The following is a 20609-nucleotide window of genomic DNA, read 5'->3' as shown; positions in this document are numbered from 1 at the left end:
ATAATGATTAACCTTAAATATGCTGTTCTGATGTAAGAAGAGTGTATTGAGTTCAGTGCCAGCGGGGTGGTGGTCAGACCCAGTCCCCTTGGATCAAAATATATGTGTGAGGTTGCAGTGGGGGAGGAAGGAAAGCTGTTTGCTGAGAGGATGCGTGTGATGTTCTGAGGGCAATGGAGAGGAAATAGAAGAGGGTTAATGGTTCAGAAGGCTACAAGAGCAGGAACATAGCAAGGTGAATAAGGGCAGGGTCTAAGACTTGACACGGCTCATTGCACATGTGAGGCACATTGTCAAAGGAGCACCCCCGCAAGGCCACCAGGAGAGATGGACAGGGCACCCCAAAATTGTTTCACTCAGCATCAGCACCACGTTTGACTGCTCTGCAGCTAGTACCAGCTTGCTGTGGGGGTCGAGCCACTGCAGTGCCAACATGTGACCTCCATGCCCAGGATGGAGTCAGTGGTATGGGCAGAGCCAGCACTCCTGTCTGCTCGCCAGTGCCCGGGCTAGAACCAGTGCCTGGACCCTAGTGGCTCTGCCCGCTCTGGCAGGCACCCTTCTCTCCCCAGTCCCAGCCAGGGATCCTATTTCCCAGTCTTCAGTGCCCATTGCCTCTGCTTCCTCGCTACCAGCTGCCTCTCACTGCGGGGGGACGAAGGCGGGGAACCCTTGGTTAGCTGCATAACATGGCAGGAGTCAATCGTTAACCACCTTCCCTTCTGCTGGATATATAAGGCAGCCAGGAGCTGGGAAGACATGTGCCCATCTCTCCCTGCAGGGGTCCACGCCTGTCTGTCCCTGCAGTCACCCCAGCAGGAGCCAGTGTTCATCTGTTCCCCCACCTCATGTCCCCAGCCATGGCCTTTGGAGACCTCCTGGAGAAAGTGGGCAGTGCAGGTCCCTTCCAGCTCTTCTGCGTCCTGCTGCTCACCGCGCCTGCCCTCCTCATCGCCAGCCACAACCTGGTGCAGAACTTCAGCGCCGCCTCCCCTGAGCACCAGTGCCGCCCCCCACCACCCGGCACGAACGCCAGCTGGGGGGGCAACACCACTATAGCTCATGGGAGGATCTCCCTGGCTCCACACCTGGAGCGGTGCTGGCGCGTGGCAAGTACCCTGGAGCAGCGTCAAGGAGCCAACAGCTCACTGGGCAGGGCAGGCGAGCAAGAGCCCTGCCAGCATGGGTGGTACTATGACCTCAGCATCTTCTCCTCCACCATCGTCACTGAGGTATGGTGGGTATCCCCCTCCCTCCCCGCTGGCCTGAGCCAGAGCCCTGGGTGGTAGCAGGGACGAGGGAGAAGAGCTGGGGGAGCCATGAAGGGGAGGCGATACAGTAGGGGGAGAGGAGAAGGGGATGAAGAGTTATGGGAACTGGGAGGACAGCAGAGCAGACAGAGGATGGGGAGAGCTGGGGAGGGGGCCAGAGGAGGGCGTGGGGGAAGGTTGAGTGCTGGGGGATGGGCGGCTATGGAGGTCCAGTCCCCCCACGTCAAACCATTGACTGGGAGGGGTCCCATTGGGGGAGTTATGCCCGATGTCGGTGGGGACTGACTGTCTGTCTGTCTGCCAGTGGGACCTGGTGTGTGAGCTGGGCCCCCTCCCAGAGCTGGCGCAGGTGCTGTTCATGTCAGGGGTGCTGCTTGGAGCCTTCCTCTTCGGCATCATCTCAGACAGGTGGGTGCAGGGGACACGCAGGAACTAACATTGCCCACGGTACAGCCACCCTCTCCTGGCAGCCTTGGCTGAGCAATGAGCCCATCCAGCCTGGCATCCCCGCTACCCAGAGTCAGACCCACGGGACCATCTAACCCAGTATGTCCCCCAGGATCAGATCAATGGGCCCATCCAACCAAGTATCCTTCTCCCTGCTGCATTAGACCATTGGGCCCATCCAACCCAGTATTTCCCCCCGCAGGATCCGACCAGTAGGTCCATCCAACCCAGTATGCTCCCCCCAGGATCAGATCAATGGGCTCATCCAACCCAGTAACCCCTACCCCACCCCAGGATCAGAGCAATGGGCTCATCCAACCCAGCATTCCCCCCTCAAAATCAGACCAATGGGTCCATCCCACCCAGTATGCTCCCCCCAGGATCAGATCAATGGGCTCATCCAACCCACTGTTCCCCCCAGGTGAGACCCATGGCTCCATCCAACCCATATTTCCCCCAGGATCAGACCCATGGGCCCCTCCAACTCCATATTCTCCCCCCGCTACCCCCCCATGAGACCAGTGGGCACATCCAGCCTGGCAGGCTCCCTGGCTCTCTGTGGCTGCCCTGGCTGAACCGCACGGTCCCACCTGGCAGTTCCACTGTTGCATGGAAACGCTTCCTGGGCTGGCACACACCCCTCCACTTGCCAGCAGTTCACCCCTCCCTTGGCGCTGGCTGGTTACTGATGCTCAGCTCTCCGGCACAGCCGGCTAACTGTGGGGTCACGGTGCAGCCCCGGCTTGTGGACTGGCGCTCAGGCAAGAGGCTTTAATGAGGGCTGGTTATTAACAAGGGGTCCCAGGCCTTGCTAATACTGGTACGCACTGGGCATCCCTCCATCCCCTGCACAGCACCCTCTGCATCACCCTCCCAGCGCCCTCCGGGTCAGGGACTCACTGCAAAGGCGTACTGCCTCTCTCATGCCAGGGTCACCCCTTCTCCCCAGTGCTGGGGCTGTGGGCTTCCTCCCCTGTCTCCCATAGTCCCTTATTTCCTCTCCCCTGGTTATTTGCCTGGGAATTGTAATTCGGGGTGCCGCCACTCCAGGGAGCAGGGCTGGGCTCTGGGCTCTGAGGGCAGGAGCTGTGTGGGGGTTGGCAGGATGAGGGCAGGGGTGCTGTTGGGGGAGCAGGCAGACTGATGGGCACCAGCTGGCTGGAGCTGCAGGCTGGCAGGTGGAGGATTAGGGGCGGGAGACCAGGGTCTGGGGGAGTGGGTTTGCTGGGGCTGGGAAGCAGAACAGGGGGCAGTGCAGGAGGCTATTAAATGTGGGGCACCACTGCTGCCCCAAACGTCACGGTGCCCTACACAGCTGCGTATACCTAAGGATAGCACTGCAGATACCCCCCATTTCCCTCCAAGTTGTGCCCCAAACCCCACCAGTGTTTTAGCAGCTGGAGCCTGGCACAATCCCTGACATCAGAGGCAGCGCTCAAAGGTTATTGCGCAGGAGACAGAGCGAGAAATGCCAGGGAACAGTGTGTGTTACAAGTCAGGGGCTCTTCCGCGGTAATTAAGTGCTAGTCACTACTCTGGATGATTGGTTATTTACCAGTAATGATCAATGAGCTGGAGCAGTTGCTGTTGACCGGTAGTTATCAGCTGTCAATTACTGGCTCCAACAGTCCAAGAGGCCTGACCGAGTGTTGCCGTTTCCTGCGGCAATGAGTCCCACCAGTGAATGGTCTGTCATGTGAGAGCTGTGTTGCTCCCTATGGGGGTCTTACTGAGCCCACTCCCCTCTGTGATGCAGGTTTGGGCGGCGGGTTGTCTTGCTGTGTTCTCTGCTGCTGGTGGGTGTCATGGGGACTGGCGCAGCTTTCGCGTCAAACTTCTTCACCTACTGTGCTTTCCGCCTGCTGAGTGGAGTCGGCCTGTCTGGCTTCCTCCTCACCTATCTCTGCCTCAGTGAGTATCCCTGGGGCAGGGAGGGAATGGGACTCAGGGCCTTTCCCCTCTAGGGGGCACCAGCTACAATCCAGCCCCAGGGCAGGGGGCCAGCTGGCTTGTGGGGAATAGGATATGGGTCCTTTTCACTCCAGTGGGCACTGGCTCCAGTCTGGCCCCAGGGTTGGGGAACAGACTGGCTCAAGAGAGTGGGGAATGGGGCTTTTTTCCATAGCGGGCACCAGCTCTAAACCAGGTTAATGCTGCCCAGGGCACTTCCCCACCCAGTGTTCGATTGCATAATGTGCAATGAGTTTGCTAGGTCTCATCCTCATTCCTAGCAGGAATATCTCAGCTGGCTTTGAGTATGGGCAGCTTCAGCTGGGGGACTGCAAGGGACACAGAAATGAGCCACCGCTGTCTCTAAGGCGGGCCCAGGCTAAGGTCCCCAAGCACTGGGCATGGCGTGAGCTTGGGCTGAAGAAGGGGCTGAGGAGTTACCCTCCAGCTCAGCTGTTCCATCCCTTTGCCCCTGCGCAGGTCTGGAATGGGTCCCCACCAAGTCCCGCGCCCTGGTGGTGACATGGCTGAGTTACTGCAGCACGGCAGGCCAGGTGGTGCTGGCTGGCCTGGCCTACGGCATCCGGGACTGGCGCCAGCTGCAGCTGGCCATTTCTGCCCCCTTCTTCATCTTCTTCCTCTGCACCTGGTGAGTCCCTCATCCCCAGAGGGGCCTTGGAGAGGAGTGGGGTCTAGTGGTGAGAGCAAAGGGCCGGGAGCCAGGACTCTTGGGTTCTGCTCCCGGCTTTGGGAGGGGAGTGGAGTCTAGTGGTAAGCGCTGGGAAGAGAGCTGTGTTCTGTTCCCAGCCCTGCCACTGTTTAACCCTGTGAGTTGCTGGGGGCCAGTCACACCCCCCTACTCCTATGGAGTTTCCCCCTCCATAAAAGAGGGGGCAGCTTTGCAACCCCCCTGGATCAGCCCTGTCTGGGTGAAGTCCTGGCTCCTCCTCTCCCCAGGTGGATCCCAGAGTCCGCACGCTGGCTCATCGTCAGCCACAGGCCCGCCATGGCGCTGAGCAATCTGCAACGGGTGGCCCGGATCAACAGGAAGCAGCTGGGCAGGGGCAGCCTTTCCCTGGAGGTGAGCCGAGGCGCTTTGACCTCTAGGGTGACAGCATGTCCCAGCCCTAACACCCAGCTGGGGCTGGCCCTGGCCGGGGGCATGGGAGGTCCCTGGGGAGCTCCCCCACGGAGTAGGCAACCGGCTCATCACCTTGTCGCGCTCGCGAGATTCCCGGCTCTGTGTGTCTCCAGGAGCTGAGAGCGGGGAGAGCGAGGCCATGTCCGGAGTGGGGTGGGCGGGAGATCGTTCGGGGGCATGGGGATGGGGGACAAAGGTGTGAGGGTACAAGGGGCACGTCCTGTGGGGGGGTGAGGGCTCTGCTTCACTGTAAGGGCTTCATCTCTCCTGGCCACGTTCTCCTGTCCACCCCCCCACTCCCCGCGCCCCACCAGTGTTCTGGGTAAGCTGAGCGCCTGCACGGCTGCTCGGGAGAAACTGAAGTGCTGCCCCACAGATTAGCCGAGCCCCTGCAGCGGAGCTGTGTGCTTCCGCCGCTGGTGCACGTCCCCGCACGCCTCCGTGCACAGGTCCACGTTTATTCCGCACATGGCAAAAAAGCTTAGAGCAGCAACTCCCAGCCTTCTCCAGACGGGGGACCCGTCTGACAGTTCAGGAAGACTTGGTGACCCCAGGCAATTCAAAAACGGGGGAGAAGGGGTCAGGGCCGGAACTAGCTAATTCAGCGCCCGAGGCAAGAATATAAAATTGTGCCCCTCTTGTTTATATATTCATGGTAGTTATTTGAGAGGAAAAAGGAAATATAGTGAAATAACTATATCTACTATAGCTATATATATTTATTTCTACATTTACTATAAAAATAACTATATTTATTATAGTTAATCAGAGTTGTGGTGGTGGAAAGACACTCATCCCCAAACTGCTCCCCCCCCCGGCTTAAACCTCACACTCAGGGGCTAGAGGGGGCTGGGGAGTCACATTGAGGGGCTAGGAGTCACTCAGGGACTGGAGGGGGCGAGAGGAGTCAGCTCTGTCCTCCCTCCCAACCTCGGATCCAGGCCCCCAACTTACCTGAGCTGGGTGCTGCTCCTCAGGTATGCAGTTCTCTGCCCTGCCACTGAAATGGTTCTCAATGTAATTGATTGGCTTAACTGCCTAGCGGCTCTTAATGCAATTAAGAGGCTGAGAACCACTTCAGGAGTGTGAATGGCTTCATAAAAGCCACCTGTGGAGCCACCCAGCCCAGCTGGTGACCCATGTTTGAGTCCCAACCCATAGGTTGGGAAACCCTGGATTAGAGGGACCCTTGCCCCACACCTGTCCCTCCCTCCTTGCCTCCCTCTGCACACGCCCATCCCTCCTACCCTCCCTCAACCTGTCCTTGAAGGCTGTGGTTTCCCCTGTTACCCTCTCCCCATGCCCAGCCTCCCAGGGCAGATGCCAAGACCAGAGGCCATGGTTAGGGCGCCCGGCTGAGCTGCCCCCAGCCTGAGCCCTGCAAGGGTCCCCTCCCTGTTGGGTGTGAGAAGGGGAATGGTCTCTTGAGCTGGCTAAGCCCTGGGCTGGGCCAGCTCAGGGCAGGCAGCACCTCCCATAGGCCTGGGAAGAGCGGTCCTGGCTGAAGGATGAGGTGGGGTGGCCGCTCCAGGCCCCATGCTTCTGGGGGCCCTGCGGCAGCTGCCCCAGCCATCCCATGGGTGGGAGGGAAGGATTCCCCAGGGCAGGGCACGGGCTGCAGACAGTGGCAGTAGCAGGGGGCCACCCCCTGCCACACGCAGCGTGAGCGACAGCCTGTTCTGCCGCCACCGCCCCTCTCGCTGAGCCCCACTGCTCTGTGGAGCAGAAAGCCACCTCCGTCCCCACCCCTGCGGAAAAGCAGGGCCCAGTGGGCCGGGAGGGCGCGGCGGAAGGTAGCCGGGGGAGCAGGCTGCTGCTCACACCACATAGGGGTGGTGGCGAGGGGAGGGGAGATGACACCCTGGTGCCACCACCATCCATGACACCCTGGTGCCACCACCATCCATAGGCTGGCTGGGGACGGGGCAGGGTAGGGAGGGCGCAGAGTGGAAGTGGAGAAGGGGCGGGGCCTCGGGGTGGGGGTGTTACCTGGGGCCCCACACCTGGGGCACTGGGGGTGAGGGGGGTTGCCCTGGGGCCCCTGCTCCCTCTTCAGGACAGCCAGGCCCTTGGGCTGAGGGAAAGGGCAAGTCCATTTCCAGCCTCCTCCTTCCCCGGGGCCTTGAGCACCCCAGGCACTGCTGAGCTGAGTCGCTTTCTCTCTCCAAGATGCTGGAGAGCGTGGGGGGCAGCCCCCCTGGGAAAGGCACCCCTTCCTGCCTGGGCCTCTTCCGCACGCCAGCCATGAGACGCATCACCTGCTGCCTTATGAGTGTCAGGTAAGAGCCCTCTGCCTGGCCAGCCTGGGGCTCGGGGCCTGCAGCACCAGGCACTGCCTGCTCCCTGGAGGAGACGGACAGAGTCATTCGTCCACCCGGGGAGGAGCCTCTAGAGGGGCATGGCTAGATGGTGGTGGGTGCAGGACAGAGGGGGAAGGTGGCAAGTGGCTAGAAGAGCATCTGTGGTGGTAGATACAACATAAAAGGGCCTAAAGAAGGTTGGTGCATGACAGGTTAAATAACATTTCCCAGAGAGTTGTTATCAGTGGTCCACAATCAAGCCGGAAGGGTGTGATGAGTGGGATTCTGCAGGGATCAGTTCAGGGATCAGCTCTGTTCAATATCCTCAGAGAGAGCACGCTGAAGAAGTTTGCAGGTGTTACCAGCCTGAGCGGGGTTGCAAGTGCTTTGGGGCCTGGGGTTGTAATTCAAAGGCATCTGGACAAACTGGGGCAGTGGTCTGAGGTCAATAGGCCGTAATTCAATAAGGTCACATGCGAAGTATTCTGCTTAGGGAGGAACAATCCGTTTCACACCTGCGAAATGGGAAGTGGCCATCTAGGAAGGAGTACTGCAGAAAGGGATCTAGGGCTCAGGGTGGACCACAAACAGAAAAAGTCAACAGTGTGATGCTGTTGCAAAAACCCCCCAAAAACCCAGACGTTCTGAGTTGTATTAATAAGAGTGTTGTGAGCCAGACACGAGAAGTAATTCTTCTAATCTGCTCTGAGCTGATTAGGCCTCAACTGGAGTATTGTGTCCAGTTCTGAGCACCGCATTTCAGGAAAGATGTGGACAAACTGGCGAGAATCCAGAGAAGAGCAACAAAAATTATTAAAGATCTAGAAAACGTGACCTATGAAGGAAGGCAGCAAGAAGTGGCTTTGTTTAGTCTGGAATAGAGAAGATGGGGGGACAAATTTCCAAAAGTTGTTACACGGGGAAGGGAGAGAAAATTATTCTCCTTCATCTCTGAGGGTAGGACAAGAAGCAATGGGCTCAAATTGCAGCGACGCAGGTTTAGGTTGGACTTGAGGAAAAATATCTTCCTGTCAAGCTGGGTAAGTGCTGGAATAAATAATCTAGCGGGGTTGTGGAATCTCCATCAACGTCCAACCTGCTCTTAAAAAAATCTCCAGACGCTTATCAGGGATAGTCTGGTGATGGGGCTTGGTCCTGCAATGAGGGAAGGGAACTGGTCCTGATGACCTCTCAAGGTTCCTTCCAGTCCTAGTGCCCTATGATTCTGTGAGTGGAGGATCCAGAGGGGCAGGAGGGAGGGACACATCATTGCACATCTAGGATTTACTACCGGGGTAGCTGGACACAGCTAGATCTCTGAGGAGGGGTGGATGAGGGGACATCTGTGAGGATGGAGGACACAAGGACACCGGAGCAGGGTTGACTCATGCCATGGCGCCTCCTACTGGTCACACCGGGAATTAGCTCCAGCACTCAGCAGGGCACCTTCTTCTGGCTGGTGTCTCACGCGCTGCTCCCCTGGGGCCTGCGTTGCTCTCAGGACTCGGGGGGGCAGAGGGGGGGTCCTCTTCAGGACACAGCCCTCCGGCAGTGCTCACTATTCTGGTCCCCCGCCCCCTGCCAGAGGTATCAGCCCTCTTCTGTCTGACCCCCTGCCACCACGGCCAACTGTAGCCAAGCTCTAGCTCTTTGCCTCAGGAGCAAGTCACAGGCCATATCGGCCACAGTCTTTGTTGACAAGGTGCGTTGCCGGGGGGGGACCCAAGCCCACCCCCCACTCTGGCTGCCAGCCCAGCGACCCTAGAGCTGCAGCCTTGTCCTGGCCTCCTTCCCTCCCATGCAGCTGCTCAGGTTCCCTGGGCCGCTTTCCCCACCGCCCTTTGCACCTTCTCAGCCCCTTTGGCAAGGCCACAGCCCTGAGGCGTAGCAGGTTGGAACCTCTCTCCAGCAGTCCTGAGTCTGCCTGGCCCTGCCTCTCCCGCACTGGGAGCCAGGTCTGCACCCACCCCAGTCAGGACCAGCTGCCCAATGTGCGGCTGAGCAGCTCCTTATAACAGGGCTGCCCCAGCAAGCTGCTCTCTGATTGGCTCCCCTCCAGCCTGCTTTAACCCCTTCCCTGCAGGAGTGGGGCAGGCCCCACCAGACACATCTATGGGGATGGCTGGGAGAGGACCCAGGGACACACCTGTGAGGATTGACCAAGAACAGCCTGGGGGGAGAACCCATCTGTGAGGATGGAGGGGTGGACACAGGGACACGTCTGTGAGGATGGACGGGATCGGGGAGGGGAGGACACACATGTGTCTGGGAGGCTGGACAGGGTCGGGACGGGGAGGGGAGGACACTCATGTATCTGGGAGGATAGACAGGGTGGGGGAGGGGAGGACACACATGTATCTGGGAGGATGGACAGGGTGGGGGAGGGGAGGACACACATGTATCTGGGAGGATGGACAGGGTGGGGGAGGGGAGGACACGTATCTGGGAGGATGGACAGGGTGGGGGAGGGGAGGACACACATGTATCTGGGAGGATGGACAGGGTGGGGGAGGGGAGGACACACATGTAGCTGGGAGGATGGATGGCTTGTTTCCACCACTGCTGTCACAGGCTTGCTGAGCTCTCTGTACCACCTGTGACTCCTGCCTGGCCCGCTGATCTGCCTCCCCTATACCCTTCAGCTTCTCCACCAATCTGGCCTACTATGGGCTCTCCATGGACCTGCCGGCCTTTGGCCTGGACATCTTCCTGGTGCAGACCATCTTCGGGGCCATTGACATCCTGGCCAAAATGGCCTGTGCCCTGGCACTGAGCTACTTTGGGCGCCGAACCATCCAGGCCAGCTCCCTCATCCTGGCCGGCATCTTTCTCCTGGGGAACATCCCTGTGCCCAGAGGTGAGGAGCCCCAGGGGAGCCTGTGTTCTCAACTTCCAGCAGTGACGGGAGGCATATGGTCCTTCTGAGCTGGGAAGTGGGGAAGGACGTGGCTTTGCCAAGCATCTCCTGTCCCGTGATCTATGGGAAGATGGCTCCAGGGTTAGGGTGGGAGGGTGAAGCTGGGAGTCAGGACTCCTGGGTCCTAGCTAAAGGGGGCTGGCGATTGGGGCAGGGTGGGCAGCTGGGAGTCCACAACTCCTGGATTCCATTCCTGGCTCCGCCACTGCCTTGGATGAGTCACTTTGCCTGAGCCTGCCTCAGTTTCCCCACTGTGAAATGCTCCCCTGACATTTTACACAGCTCACGCGCCAGCTGTGATGTGAGACTGCAGTGGCTCAATCCTGCATGGGGCTTTGTGGCCTCAGGGATGGGCAGTTCCCCATCCGCATCCCCATCCCCATCTCCCCTCTCCCCAGAGATGCTGATGGTGCGACTGGCTCTCGTGGTGCTGGGGAAAGGATGCCTGGCTGCCTCCTCTGTCTGCTCCTATCTGTACAGAGGAGAGCTCTTCCCAACCGCCGTCAGGTAAAATCAGGCCTAGGATTCCACATCCCTGTGGCTGTCTAAACAGCCCCTGCATCTCTTCCCAGGGGTGGCTGCATCTCAGCAAGGGGTGAGGGCTCCCTGAACAAATAGCCCTTGTGCTCCACCCCAGGGACGACTGCATCTCAGTGCTGTGTAGGGGATCTCTGTACAAACAGCCCCTCACCCTACCCCTCCCTGGGGGGCTGCATTTCAGTACTGGCTGAAGGCTCCACTCCATGGGCAGCTGCATCTCAGTGCCAAGCGAACAATCCCAACATAAACACCCCACTCGCCCCACTCCTGAGCCGGCTGCCTCAGCACCGGGTAAGAGCAGCCCCTGCGCTCCGCCCTAGAAGTAGCTGCATCTCCATGCTGGTCATCCTGTGTTGTCTCACAGCACGCTGCTCTTGGCAGGCAGACAGGCACCGGCCTCACCACTGTGATGGCTCGTCTGAGTGGCATGATGGCCCCGGTGGTGCTGGTGGCTGGGCAGCGATTTCCCTTCCTGCCGCTGGCCATATTCGGGGTGGCTCCTGTCGTGTCGGGCATCGCCGCCTGTTTCCTGCCAGAGATGCGGAACATCCCTCTGCTGGACAGCGTAGAAGAGGTGGAGGACAGGTGTGACGCCTCCCACTGCCCCTTAAGCCTCTTTCCCTTCCCTGCCAATCCCTCCCCACCGGCCCCTGCATCCTCTTCATTCCTGCCCTCTTCTGCTCCAGAGCCAGGAGGAAAGGCAAGGAAGTGCCTGCTGGGGAGACCACGGCTCACATCGTCTACTCAACCAGGATATGAGCAGCCTTCCGGGCCCTAAACCCGGCCACAGGTGCAGGCTGCACCAAAGGGCCTGGGGAGGGAGGAACCACACGCTGCTCCCTTTGCAGGTGGGGATCAGCCCCCTTAAAGAGACAGACAAATGGGGACCGGGGACTCCAAGTTGCGCCCCTGAGCTGCCTGCTAAGGAGGGGCCCTGTGCCTTGCATACAGGGAGTCTGTCCGACACGGGCAGTGCAGGCCGGTGCTTCCCCAGACAGCTTTGGCAGGAGTGACTGCACAACCTCTCCTTGATGGTGACTATTAGCCTGGTGTGAGGGGGAGCTCAGTGGTTAGAGCATTAGCCTAGTACACCCAGGGTTGTGAGCTCAAGCCCTGAGGGGGCCTTCCTGGGGCAGGTCGGATTTTAAAAGAAATCTGTCAGGGGTGGTGATAGGCCCTGCTGTGAGGGCAGAAGCTAGACTCCATGACCTCTTGAGCTGCCTTCCAGTTCTGTATGATACACGTATATCTGGCCTGGTGAGGCTGTGAACTGGCTCCCTCTGGTAATATGAATCAACCTAACACCCACCTCCCTAAAACAAGCCTCTTGTGTGCGGCCTAGCTGGCTGTGGGGGTTCATGTTCTGCTGGGAGCTGACTCCCAGCTGCTGATGTCCTACCACCGAGCGGGGCGTGGAGTGGATCCTGTGGCTGAACTGGTGGTCTGATCCCTTTTGGGGCAAATTGACCAGAGGGGGAGAAGGCCTGGGAATGCTGAAGGCACTGATGGCTCCCCATTAGGTGCAAGCAATGGGGTAAGGGGTGGTTAGGTAGGTCAAACAGGCTGTATGGGAAGCGGGGTGCTGGATCTGAACTATGAGTCATCAGTGGGGCTGGAGTCTGGCATGGCCCCATATGTGGGGTACAAGCCCCCAGGCAGCAAAACCAACTGTAGGTGCAGGGGTTGCCGAGGGGAAATTTCCTGCCCTGTAGCCTTCTGTACATTTTGTAAATAAAGCAGCTGCACTAAGAAATTCCCCTGACTCCATGTCCCTGATTGCTGCTCCCCAGTGTCCCAAGGAGTCGGAACTGGAAACAGGGTGTGGGGGAGTATGTTTTTCCCTCCAGAAAATGTTAGTATTTTTAGCAAAAAGCAAAGTGTATTGATTCTGAAATGCCACTGCAATGCCTCAGGGGAACTGTAGTGTGGCTGCTGCTGCTTCTGTCTTCTCTCTGGGATGGCTCTTGGGCCAGACTTCATCTCCCATGATGCACCACGATCCCCCGTTCTGTAGGTAGCCGGGTGGGGGACTGTCTGGTACATTATGGGAGTTGTAGTTTGGCTGCCTCATGCACCTGTGCTCTTTTAGGCTGGGCTCCCTGGATAGGCTGCATTTCCCATGATGCACCACACTGTCCCCAAGGCATCATGATGGGGGTCAGAAGCAGGCAGGTGCCTGCAGGGAATGGGGTACAGAGAACAATGTGCAGAGCAGTTTCCACACCCTAAGGAGGCTGTGTCAAGTTCTGGCTACTAGCAGAGCCGGGAGGGGCGTCTGTTGGTCCGAGCACCCCCCTGTTATCCCAGTGCTGTGGTAGTTGACTAGATCCTCTAGGGGGCAGACTAAAGAGACAAGCAGGTCCTGGATTCTAGGTGAGTAATCACCAGGCTGGGTGGGTGGCGGGGATGCCCAGGGTGCCTCAGTGCTGGGTGGGTGCAGTAAATTGGGGGCATGCTGGGGAACGGGAGGAGCAGGGCTAGAGAGGGAGGCGGTGCAGCTGGGGTGGGGCAGAGGAGGGACGTGCAGTGATGGATGAACAGCCCCACAGTTTAGGCCGCAGGGGGATGGTTGTGGGAGGCGCGAAGAGGTTAATGCAGGTCTTAGCCGTGGTGACTTCAGACAGTCCCCCAGGTGTGCGGCCGAGCTGGCACGAGCCTGGAAGATCTCCCAGGGCTGAAGATCTCCTGCCGGGGCGTTCCTGGCTCTGTCCCCTCCTGGGGATGCCGGAGCTGCCCCCTGCCCGCAGAGAGACTGCACTGCCCTCACCAGGGCTGCCATCTGGAGAAGACACGGCCAGCCGGCTGCGTCACAGGCTGCAGGGTGCCACGAATGGGAAGCAGAGCAGAGCCCAGACAGCAGCGTAGTGGCCAGGCCTGCCCGGGTGGGGAAAGGGGAGCAAAGGCGAGATCCAGAAGGGCTGGAGCTCCAGGTGGCTCCTTCCTTCTGTGGCAGCGATGGCACCAGCTGGAACTGCAGGCCACTTGGAATTGGTGCCAGCGGGCTGCTGGGGGGCGGTGTGGGGTGCCTCAGCCTGGGTGGTGGTAGGGCTGAGTGCCCTTGGCACTGCCCCTTCCATGGGCATGGAGTTGCCCCCCGCCCCACACCTTGCCCCAGGACCTGTGGTGGCTGCCAGCCCTGCTGGAAGCAGCGATGGGCCTGCCATACAGAAGGATGAGGACGGGCTGGTAGGGCGCCGCCTTGAACAAAAGGGGTCCCAGGCGTGGGTGGGGTGCTCAGAAATCAACTACCCTGTTCCCCAGCCTCATGGTCAGCCAGGTTGAGCTACCGGTTTCTGCTGAGAAGCAGCTTGGCCTAGTGGCTAGGGGGGAGGACTCCTGGGTTTCTATCCCTGGGCAGGGCCTTCGCTGCTCAGTGCCTCAGTACCCCCCAGCCCCACTCTGTGGATGGGCAGCTCTTCAGGGCTGAGATGCTCTTTGTGTCTGTGCTGAGCCCACCCCACAGGGGCCCTGAGCTCAGCTGGGGTCTTCAGCGACTTCCTTAATACTAGCAGTAACGCCCGCTCCATCTGGGGGCCTTCATCACTGGTGGGGATCCCAGGCTGCCCCGGTGAATCACAGCTCCCACCCCACCCCAGAGATCAGGCCTGGGGTGTGAATCCTCCAGCGGGAAGCGTCGAACGAGTGGCTTGTTTTGCGATGCCACGTTCCCTGCAATGCTCATGCAGCAAGTCCCTGACTGGAGAGTGGTAGTGACCATGGCTGGCCCGTTCAGGCTGGGGCAGGACAGTGAGCGTCCCTGGGAGTCCTCCTGCAGGCTGGGGATCGGCAGCCCTCCGACAACATGTGCGGGCGTGTGTGTAACACCGGCCCGCACGGGCAGGCGCAACCACACCATACACAAACAAGACACAGGCCTGCCGCTGCTGGGTGCACCCTGGCAAACATGTGCATGCAACTGTCCCAGGTGCATGCAGAGGCGTGACCACCAGATGCACATGTAACCTGCATGCCTGGGTGTGGCTTGCTGCCCCAGGGACTGGTACCTAGCTCGCTTACCCAGGGAAAGAAGGAGCCTCCCCTACAGCCTTAACTGAGGGCCACGTGGCTTTTTGCTCATGCGGCAGCACTAAGCTCCAGAGGTCCCAGGTTTGAGTCCACCTTGGGCCGCTACACATGCACATACAAGCACAGGCATGTGCACACACACATGAACTGTCCCCCCATATAGGCATGACCACCGCATGCATGCAGCTGCTGTGCGTTGTGCTCGTACAGACATGACCATGGTTGAGTAAACAGTGTGCCCTCGTAGCCAAGAAAGCTAACGGCATACTGGGGTGCATTAGGAGAAGCATTTCGAGCAGATCTAGGGAAGTAGTTATTCCTCTTTATTTGGCACTGGTGAGGCCACATCTGGAATGTTGTGTCCAGTTTTGGGACCCCCAGTATAAAAAGGATGTGGATTTGCTGGAGCAGGTTCAGCGAAGGGCAACAAAAATGATTAAGGGGCTGGAGCACAAGACCTATGAGGATAGGCTGAGGGATTTGGGCTTGTTTAGTTTACAGAAGAGAAGACTTGGAGGTGATTTAATAGCAGCCTTCAACTTCCTGAAGGGGGGCTCTAAAAAGGAGGGTGAGAAACTGTTCTCAGTGGTGTCGGATGGCAGAACAGGGAGTAATGGTCAGAAGTTGAAGAGGGAAAGGAGTAGGTTAGATATTGGGAAAAACTACTTCACTAGGCGGGTGGTGAAGCAGTGGGATGCATTGCCTAGAGAGGTGGTGGGTTCTCCATCCCTTGAGGTTTTTAAGTCCCGGCTGGACAAGGCCCTGGCTGGGATGACTTAGTTGCAGCTGATCCTGCTTGAAGCAGGGGCTAGACTAGATGACCTCCTGAGGTCCCTTCCAGCCCTAGGATTCTGTGATTCTGTGATTCTATGACATGACATACCCAAACCAGGACACACAGCCCACCTGCAAGCCCTGACATGGCCACCCCATGCAAAGAAGCACAGAAGCATCATGACCCTATCTGCATCCCAGCTGTGACTACTGCACCCTCACAGGCATGGCCGCACCCACACATGTACACCTATGAAAACGCTCCCCGATGGCTCGTCACGCGCCCCTCCCTGCAGGCTCTCAGCCCAGTGACAAGGGGCTTGCAGTTCTTAAACCAGGCATTGCTGGTAGTGTCTGCCACACCAGCGCTTTTGCCCTACTGGCCAGCGCTGGGCATTCCCTGTCCTATCTGCTCCAGCCCTACGCTGGGGGGGTCACATAGCAGCAGGGAGCCTGGCCAGACAGGTTGCGTGACGCCTCCCCTCCAGCACATGAAATTCCCTGGCTGGCCTTAGTCCCCTCCAGACAAGCCCTCCAGAACCCAGCTCAGTTCCTGTCCCGTGTCTCCTGCCTCCAAATCTCCCCGAGGCCCCATCCTCCAGTCCCGCACCCGTCTCAGGGTGGATGCCCCCCACCCCACCCCAGCTCTCCCAGCATCAGCTCCCCATGCAGGGACTCCCACGGGCACAGACATAGTGAAGGAAGTTGAAATTGCTGCCCCTGCAGCTGGGAAAGACCTGCAGGCCAAAGACTCTGGGATTTTTGCCCTGTGCCAACCCCAGGGACAGGGGCCTTTGTGCTCCCTTTGGGATCCTAGGGCTTAAAACCTCTCCTGCGCTGCTCGGACAAGGACAAAGGAGCCTAGAGGAAGCCAGGAACAGATGGGAATCACCTGCAGCTCCGTTTGCCTGTATACGTGTGTGTGTGCACACAGTTGCATACACGGTGTGTAGGTGGGTGGGGGGGTGGGTGGGTGTGGGTGGGGGGGTGTGTGCGTTCGCACGCACAGGTCTCTGCTGTGACCTCTTTTGCCCTGACTGTCTGACCCAGGCTTTAGGGTCCAGGACGTTGGTTAGTGGGGAGGGGAAGTTGCCGCTGGAGTCGGGTCTGTGGACATGTCTCATTCATTCACCCAGAACGTACCGAGGCCCATTTCCCTGAGCTCAGCAGGAGCCCCTGGGAGGGGAGTTAGTGTCCGTGCTCCCTGGCCCAAGCTTCGCTCGGCCCTTCTCCCAGTGGCTGTTTGCTCTGCATCGGGTGCTGGTCCCTGCGGGTCTCTGAGGCTCTGCCTGGGCTTCTCTCACTCACACACGTCCCTGATCAGACAGCACCCAGCAGATAGAACCCTCTGCCCACCTGCTGGGAGCCAGAGGCTGGCAGATGCCGAGAGGCCCCGTCCTCCTTATCTGTCTCTCACAGCGCTCGTCGGTTTCAATGACGTTCTAACCCACCCGTAGCCACAGCGGCTGTGTGCGCATGGGGGGCTCTGTGCCCCCCTGCTGTCTGCAAGGGATCTGGCCTATAGGCAAGTCCAGGGACCCCTCACTGGGTGTCCTACCTGATCCACAACCCCAAAGCCTGTCGCTCCACCATGCCCAGTCCAGCCCCGTCAGCTGGTTTCCTCTTTACCTGATGGAAAACTTGGTTCGGGGCTCCTCGCTTTCGTTTAATCCGCAAGAGCAAAGAAATCTGGGCTGGTTCCAAAGAGTGACAAACTGGGGGAGGTGACTCAGAAGCCAGGGGTTCAGCAGCAAAGCAAGATGTGGACAAAAGACCTACTACTGCTGCCATCAGCTTGGGGGAGATCCTCCTTTTGCTGCAGTCAAAGCTGCTGCTGCCTGTGGTCCATGGGTTCATTACAAGACCGAGGAGGAGGCTTGAGTGATTGTCCCTCCTCTGTTAGGCGAAGAAATGTCTAAGACGGACAAAACATTCCTTGTTGATCTCTGGCTGTGACCCACACGGGAGCCTTGCAACCCCTTGTGTATGGTGTAGGGACCTAGCAGCTGGTCAGAAAACACCTTTTTTTAAAGGAAACAAAACTTTGGTTTTAAGCAGGAAAATTTCTGATTCATTCAAGGCTCTGCCGTGAAATCTAATGCCCCCTCCCCCTGGCCCTTGCCTATTTCCCACCCACACTTTTCTGCGGCAAAAGGAAGAAAAAAAAATCCGACATGCCTTTTGGAGAGGAGATGCCACCTGGCTGAGAAACCACTTTGGCCTTTTGGAGAAATGTTGCCCTTAAAAAAAAACCAAAAACTCCCTGTGCCTCAGTTTCCTCATCTCCCGGTGCCCCAGTTTCTCTCCTTTTAAAATTCTGCTTTGCTCTTTACATAACAATAGCAGGAAAAACCATCCTCCCCTTCCCCAGGCCCAGGTGGCATTCCAAATACCCGTGTTTGCCAACGTTACCTGATCTCACCACATGGGCAAATGGGCTCTCTTCTGGCAGCCATCAAACACTGAGTTATTCTCAGAAACAGCAGCTACAGGGAGCCAGTGGTGGAGTGAGCAGGCAGGGCATTGTGGACAAGATGTACGAGCTATATGGAGCATGCAAACTCTTGACTCTACATTTTGTGTCTTTGCTTATCTCCCGTGCTGGTTTCCCATTCAGAAGGCTAAAGGCAGCCGCTAAGCCAGGCACCGCTTAAATCCCTGCCAGGGAATGATCAGCTCTTTTGGGGAGACCACCAGCTGTGGAAAACCTTTGCAAGTCTGGCCTGGTTTGGGCTGTCTCGGGCTGGACGCATGAATGAGTGCAGGGAAGGGGTTAATCTCAGGTAACCTGAATCCCAGGTGAGCCAATGGCAGAGAAGTGGGTCTGTCCCACCAAAGCTCACCTAATAAATTATTTTGCTCGTCTTTAAAGTGCTACTTGACTGCTTTTTGTTTTGATAGCATATAGACTAGCACGGCTTCCTCTCTGTTACTGTTTAAACTGATGATAGGCCCACAAAAGCCAAGAACAGAACACCACTGGTCATTACCTACAGCCCCCAACGCATTATTAAAGACCTACAACCTATCCTTAATCAGGATGCCACACTCCAGAAGGCCCTAAGTGACAGGCCCATTCTCTCCTACAGAGAACCTCCCAACCTTATGAGGATTCTCACTCACAACCACAGTCTATACCACAGGAGCACCAGTCCTGGAACTTTTCCTTGCAACAAAGTCCGTTGCCAGCTTTGTCCACGTATCTATTCTGGAGATACCATCACTGGACCCAACCAGGTTATTCACAGAATCATGGGCACGTTCTCATGTTCCTCAGCTAACATCATATATGCCATCATGTGCCAACAATGCCCAGATGCTTTGTATATTGGCCAGACTTCTAACTCTCTCAGACAAAGAATTAATGGGCACAAAACAGACATAAAAACACTCCTAATTCACAAACCTGTCAGTCAACATTTTAATGGAGTGGGCCATTCTGTTAATGACTTAAAAGTCTGCATTTTAATGAAGAGGAATTTTCACAACAGTCTGCAAAGAGGCTGCTGAACTCTCTTTTATCTTCAAATTCGACACATTAACATGTGGTTTGAACTGAGATGTGAATTTTCTGGGTCATTATAGGGGCTCTTTTGCATACTAGGCTTAATCTATCAAAATGAAAAGCAGTCAAGTTGCACTTTAAAGACTAGCAAAATAATTTATTACGTGAGCTTTCGTGGGACAGACCCACTTCTTCAGACCACAGCCAGACCAGAACAGACTCAATATTTGTCTGGCTATGGTCTGAAGAAGTGGGTCTGTCCCACGAAAGCTCACCTAATAAATTATTTTGCAAGTCTTTAAAGTGCTACTTGACTGCTTTTTGTTTTGATAGTATATAGACTAGCACGGCTTCCTCTCTGTTACTACTAGGCTTACTCTAATTCTTAGTTCCCCACCGTGCTTCTTCCCCTCCACTCTCTGATTTGCTCACCTTGATAATTTTTTTCTGATTTGTCAGCTTTGATTACCTTTTTGGTTCTCTGTGCCTTAAATATTGAGTCTGTTCTGGTATGGCTATGGTTTGAAGAAGGGGGTCTGTCCCACAAAAGCTCACCTAATAAATTATTTTGTTTGTCTTTAAAGTGCTACTTGACTGCTTTTTTGTTTAAACTGAGAACAAATTGCAGTTCCCAGGGCTTTTGTCTCTGCATAGGGCAGGGAGAAAGACCCAGAGGGGAGATGACACCCAGGCAATCGGAATAAAATCAAAGGTATCCTGACAGTCACAAAATCAACTATAGAGGTATAGGTGCTAGGGTCATGTATAGTTAGACATGTTCAGGTCTCCAGTTACTTTAAATTTGGGTAGGCTGTTGGCTCGTACCTCAGTTTCTTTTTGGTTGATCTGTCTTTTTCTCTTTTGTGTTGTTGTTTGAGATATTCCCCCTGTAACTTTTAAGCTGAATCCCAGGGAAGTATTTTTCTCTGCATGCAATCCCGTGATTTCTTTTTCTCCTGTTTTGTGAATAAATCACTGTTGTAATCAACTGATCTGATTTCTGCCTCCAAAGAGGAGTGGGTGCCTCAGACCAAACGGTCGGCTATTGAATTCCAGGTTTTTGTGTGCACGCTTTCTCTGGAAGGGAGGGTTAAGAGCTTGGGGTACCCCCACAGGAAGACGGCCGAGTGTGTCTTCTTGAGGTGTGTGGAGGGGTTTTCGCACTTGATGGTGGCAGCAAAACTACCCCCAGGGCCAGGGTGTTTTAAGGTAAAGGCTGTTTACAGGCAAGGTGTTTTTTAAGTTTCCCCAGGGCATCAGTTTCTCCCCTCCAAGTGTGGAGTCGGGGGAGTCCCTGACAGGGTCCAAGCTGAGGGGGAAGGCTGGTGCTGTATGAGGACTCAGGATGCTAGAGTTCAAATCTGGGCTGTACCACTGATTTGCTGTGCGCTGGCCGGCTCGAAGTGTGCCTCAGTTTCCCCAGCTGTGAAACGGGGGGCATAATCCATTCTTTGAACTGGGAGTTCTTCCAGACAGGGACTATCTTTAACGGGGTGTCATGTGACACTGTGGGGGCTCTGATCTCGAGCGGGGTCTGTATAGAACACGGTGCCTTAGGGCCCTGACCTCAGCTGGGGGTCTCTGCCACGTCTAGTTGAGAACCTCTCTCAATCTCCATCCAGGTCTCTGTGCTCACAGCATTCAGTGCTGGGGGAAGGCTATGACAGGGGTCTGCTCCCATTCTGCTGGGCAATAATTTTTCTTGGGGAGCTACTCCAAGATTTTGGTAGGTGGCTAA

General features: G+C 56.9%; 1 protein-coding gene across 3 annotated transcripts; it reads left to right on the top strand.

Annotated features, from left to right (window-relative positions):
- Positions 1-782: 782 nt before the first annotated feature.
- LOC142019162 (solute carrier family 22 member 6-like) lies at positions 783-12313 on the top strand. Of its 3 annotated transcripts, XM_075005664.1 has the most exons (10): positions 783-1232; positions 1576-1679; positions 3475-3629; positions 4149-4317; positions 4626-4749; positions 6979-7088; positions 9752-9966; positions 10425-10533; positions 10948-11151; positions 11253-12313. In XM_075005664.1, the coding sequence occupies exons 1-10, from the start codon at positions 849-851 to the stop codon at positions 11323-11325; spliced, it is 1647 nt and encodes a 548-aa protein (XP_074861765.1). In that variant the 5' UTR covers positions 783-848; the 3' UTR covers positions 11326-12313. The 3 variants fall into 3 exon arrangements, with proteins under 3 accessions (XP_074861765.1, XP_074861764.1, XP_074861766.1); XM_075005663.1 differs by having other exon boundaries at positions 10948-12313; XM_075005665.1 differs by lacking the exon at positions 11253-12313 and having other exon boundaries at positions 10931-11114.
- The last annotated feature ends 8296 nt before the right edge of the window (positions 12314-20609 follow it).

This window comes from Carettochelys insculpta, chromosome 11 (genome assembly GCF_033958435.1).
Source record: "Carettochelys insculpta isolate YL-2023 chromosome 11, ASM3395843v1, whole genome shotgun sequence".
Lineage (NCBI taxonomy): Eukaryota > Metazoa > Chordata > Testudines > Carettochelyidae > Carettochelys > Carettochelys insculpta.
This window is presented reverse-complemented; position numbering and strand designations above follow the sequence as displayed.

What these genes read in the sequence shown, in the direction of transcription:
- LOC142019162 (XM_075005663.1), top strand. Translation starts at nt 849, where the DNA reads ATGTCCCCAGCCATGGCCTTTGGAGACCTCCTGGAGAAAGTGGGCAGT. An exon ending in GGGGCAGCCTTTCCCTGGAG is followed by an intron (nt 4,750 to 6,978) that starts GTGAGCCGAGGC and finishes TCTCTCTCCAAG; the next exon opens with ATGCTGGAGAGCGTGGGGGG. An exon ending in GAACATCCCTGTGCCCAGAG is followed by an intron (nt 9,967 to 10,424) that starts GTGAGGAGCCCC and finishes CCCTCTCCCCAG; the next exon opens with AGATGCTGATGGTGCGACTG.